The following is a 4507-nucleotide window of genomic DNA, read 5'->3' on the forward strand; positions in this document are numbered from 1 at the left end:
GAATAACACTATCATTGGTTGGTTGTAGCACAGAGTACCCGTAATAGGTTGATTTTAATCACAATCATTAAATATAATTGCATGTATACAATTTAGGAGATTATTATTAGTTTATTAGGAGATTATTATTTAACTAATCTCAATAATTATATTGAGACATATGCAACATAGCACATAAAAATATCGTACAGTAGTTGGTTGTTTGTAGCACTGGGTACTCACGATTGTTTGATTAAATTACACACACACTAAATATAATTTTTATGTATACAACTAATTAGGAGGTTATTACTTAACCTGAATTAATTCAATGTATTGTGACAAACACAAAATAGCATAATCATTATGGTTAATTCAACTACAAAAAAAAAACATCAGTCACCAGTGTCAATACTTTTTTACAAACAATTTAACAAATTTGTAATAATTAACTGTACTTCTAGTATACTAATGCAGTATTTCATGGCATACAAGTCATGTTTTGTATGTTTCTTCGACATATTTTTTCTTCAATATTTTTTTTAATCATTGGTTTTTGCGGTTAGCACCATCAATTGTAACATTTTTCTATGGTTTTAATATAATGTGGGTAACTATGTGAATATAATAAAGGATAAAATGTAACGTCAGTTACCATGGAATTACCCAATATATAGCATATGATGTAATTAGAAAAATAAAATACTGTAGTGGTGGTTTGTAGCACCCATTAAATTGACTGATTAAATCACATCTTGCAATATGTTCATGTCATGGGTGTATGCAAGGGGGGTCGGGAAGGTCGTACGACCCCCCCCCCCAAACATTTTCAAAGGTTCACATTTTTCCAGACATTTTTTCTAGGGCCTTTTCACAATAACATAAATAAAAAATCACTGATGAGGTACCAGCAATGAGTCCAAAAACATTGCCATTTGTGCGACATACTGTAATCTATCTCAATTCCATAAATTTTGAATCTGAGCCTGCCATCTGCTTCAAGCAAATTGTATTGATATTTTAATCACATCTTGCTGTTATTTCATTGTGAAAAGGTCAAAAAAATTATGATCACGACCGACCTAGAAAAAATTCTCCATACACCCCTGCATGTATTAGGAAGTTATTAAAATTTCACTAGGATATTTCATACTTATAGTTAACTTTTTCCTAATAATTACTGTCGATGGAGGGCAACCCAGATACTCAACATGAAATTAAAAATTTCTAATTAAACACACACAAAAAAATAATCATACATCTTAAACAAAATTTAGAAGGAAATGAAACTTTAGAAAACAATAGTGAAGAAAGTGCTATATATTAAAAAGTCTATTGAATGAAAGTAGATAAACTTAATTTCAAGTAAACAGCTTTAAGTTATTTGTGAGTACATTGTTTACTGGAATTAACTACAAAATAATGTTTAATAATTGTTTGTTAACCATTCCCAGAACTATACATTTAGGACACGATTGACTGATAGCAAGCTATATGTTCAATGATTACTGAGAACAAAAAAAAAATGTTTTTTAGTCCAACATACACGAAATGTCATCAAATACACATTTAACAAATACTAATGTTATTTTGGCGAGTTTGTGGTATTCTGTTAGTGCTGGGGAACACTCAAGAGTTCACGCACAGTTGAATCCATCCTTTCATTTTCCCTTTCATAAATTTAAGTCTGCTGCAAATAGGAAAAAACACAAGTGAGCATGATAGGTACATAAAAAGAAAATGACAATAACATAATAACAATCCTAACTTGCATGAAAAACAATAAACATAAATTCAGTCTATACCAAAATTTAATTTGCAGTAGTGCTAGTAATACTCTGGACTAGCATTGTTTTAGTTACCATATGAGAATTTCCTGTGTTAAAAACATGATTTACTATACTATACTTCTTTATAAAACATAACTTGTACTTTATAATAAGAGAAATCTGAAAATTATAGGTACCTGGAACAGTCACACGAAAGTACTGTACTATGCTACTGCACTGTAATGCATAGGCCTATTTTAAGACACTACTTAGACAGGCTTTTCCATCTTGATTTCAAAGGTCACAAACATTTTTCAATATTTTTTAAAAATCATATAGTGGTGTAGACTAGTCTTTTAAGAACATTTTGCTGGAAAACATTTTGGATACGACGCCCCGTTATGGAGTTATAATATTTTTAATTACATGATGTTAGAAAATCAGCCCAAAGGCTTATCTTATTTCTGTTGGTTACGCACTGCTGATTCGCAATGTTTGTCATCACTTCAAAATGTATACCGATAATTCTTGGAAAAGGCCTATCCTCCTATGCCTAGCCCTACTACTACCAAGGAGGTATAAAAATTTTATTTTTATACCTCCTTGCTACTAATGGGGTAACTAGGCTAGTCCTATTACCTAGGCCTAGTACTATTTATAATATTATTTATATCCACGGATTACCTTATCCAGGCATTGCTGCTAGGCCGCTACTACAATACATAATACAGGCATTCGTTCAAAGCATAAACCTGCTGAAAGTCTCATCATTGGTTAGAATACCTCTAAACGCTCTAACATTTCAAATGTTCCCAAATTCTTTAAAAAACACACCCTGGAAATTTCTTTTCAAGAAATTCATCGACATTCTTCATCTATGTACCAAATGATCATCACTCTGCAGCCCCCAAAGTCCATCAGTACTTTAAGGAGGGTCTCAGTTCAAAACGGCAATAAACTTTTATCACATATCGGGTATATTTTTTTTGTCTGTATTTTAAAGTTTTATTTACTTGAACGTTCACTGATATTATTGTGTTTATTTTTAATATTCAATTTGTATTTTGTGATATTGTTATAAGGCCTATTTCTTCTTATTATTATTATTATTACTACTACTGCACTGCTTCATTGTTATTATTTTAAATTAATGTCATTAAACAATCATTTTGTCACTATTTTAAATTTTAAATTATTTAAATGTCTACTGCTTTTATATTGTGTTTCGTCCAATATGATTATTATTATTATTATTTATCTATTTATTTTTTTTTTGGTTATTGCTGTTTTGACCCATTGCTACTCTGGTTAAAAAGTATCAATCAGAACGAACACTTTCCTTAATTAAACAATTCCATCTTCTTCAAAACTGTGTAAAAATACCTAGGCTTAGACCTATCGCGTCAAAACATCTTACCACTTCATGAACGCGTTTCTAATCATTTCGTACCACGTTTCTCTGTCTTGCTGATAAGTCAGGCCTTGCTTGAATGGTTATCAGCAGAGGGGTGTAGGGTATTATATTGAATAGCTGACCAAAACCTTACCAAAAACAATGATTAATATCATTGTACTTGGTAGTAATATCAAGTACTTGGCCAATTTTAACGGGAAAAGCGTGAAAATATTCAAAATCATGAAATAAAACATTATTCGTAGCCCACTATATAATTTATGGCATAACATTATAAAATAAATGTGCATCAGTCAAGGATTGTTTATGTGCAGGTATAAAAACCTAAGAGATTAATCACCAGATAAAGGCTAATCCTTTTTTCCATTTAGCCATGGATCTCGACCTGCAATGCAATGACATTCAACACATGAGGAACTTAAATATACCTCGTTGTGTTAAGCCAACAGACTTCAGCATTAAAACCAATCAGCTACATCATTTTGCTGATGCATCGGAATCTGGATATGAAGCGGTTACCTATCTCAGGATGACGGATGTAAATGATAAGATTCACTGCAGCATCTTAATGTCCAAATCTAGATTAGCACCTCTGAAAGGCATGACAATTCAACTGCTTCTTGTTGAGCTTGAAATACCTCTGTTGGAATCTATTGGTCGGATAGTATGATCGTTTTATGGTGCATACAAAATGATGAAAGTCGGTTCCAGACTTATGTTGCCAATCGAATTGCCAAAATCAGAAATCACAGTTCACCACACCAATGGATACATATTCCCTGCTAAGTTAATCCAGCTGATGATGCATCCCGAGGGCTCAAGCTAAAGAAATGATAGGCAACCAAAGATGGATTCATGGACCATCATTCCTGTGGAAAGATGAAAATGCCTTGCCGGTACACCAACAGTTTAAGTGTGCTCAACTTGAAGCAAGAGCAGAAATTAAGAAAACACTGAAAGTATATTCAGTGGTACAAAGTGTGAACATTACTGACATACTTTTGCAGAGATATTCATCGTGGTATCAGTTAAAGAAATCTGTGTATCCTTCGATTTAAGAAAGTACTAATGAAGAAGCATTCTTTTTTTCCCTCTCTTTTGTGGGGTCTTCCCACCTTTATTTCACAATTTCTTTTCTGATTTTCAAATGTTTACCATCAATATTGAACATTTTTTATTCACTAAGCTCGGACTGTGATCATATTAATAGCAATTACACCACTAAGTCATGCATACACTATGGCCTTAGCATTAGTAAGACGTCAACCAGTACATAGAGCTTACAATCTGATGTGTTCAAACTAAACTTTACTACATTGCTGTATGTATATACTTTTATATGTGT

At 32.2% G+C, this 4507-nt stretch overlaps 1 protein-coding gene across 1 annotated transcript in view; it reads left to right on the forward strand.

The window, feature by feature from the left end:
• The window catches only part of LOC117108108, a 33136-nt gene extending 29304 nt beyond the window's left edge, over positions 1–3832 (forward strand). Inside the window, exon 3 of the mRNA XM_033250055.1 lies at positions 3534–3832. Within this exon, the coding sequence (XP_033105946.1) occupies positions 3534–3832 (299 nt within the window). The remainder of the gene's footprint in view (positions 1–3533) is intronic.
• Positions 3833–4507: the final 675 nt, after the last annotated feature.

Source organism: Anneissia japonica, unplaced genomic scaffold, assembly GCF_011630105.1.
Source record: "Anneissia japonica isolate Jap-2015-1 unplaced genomic scaffold, ASM1163010v1 scaffold9712_len146881_cov104, whole genome shotgun sequence".
In the NCBI taxonomy this organism is placed as follows: domain Eukaryota; kingdom Metazoa; phylum Echinodermata; class Crinoidea; order Comatulida; family Comatulidae; genus Anneissia; species Anneissia japonica.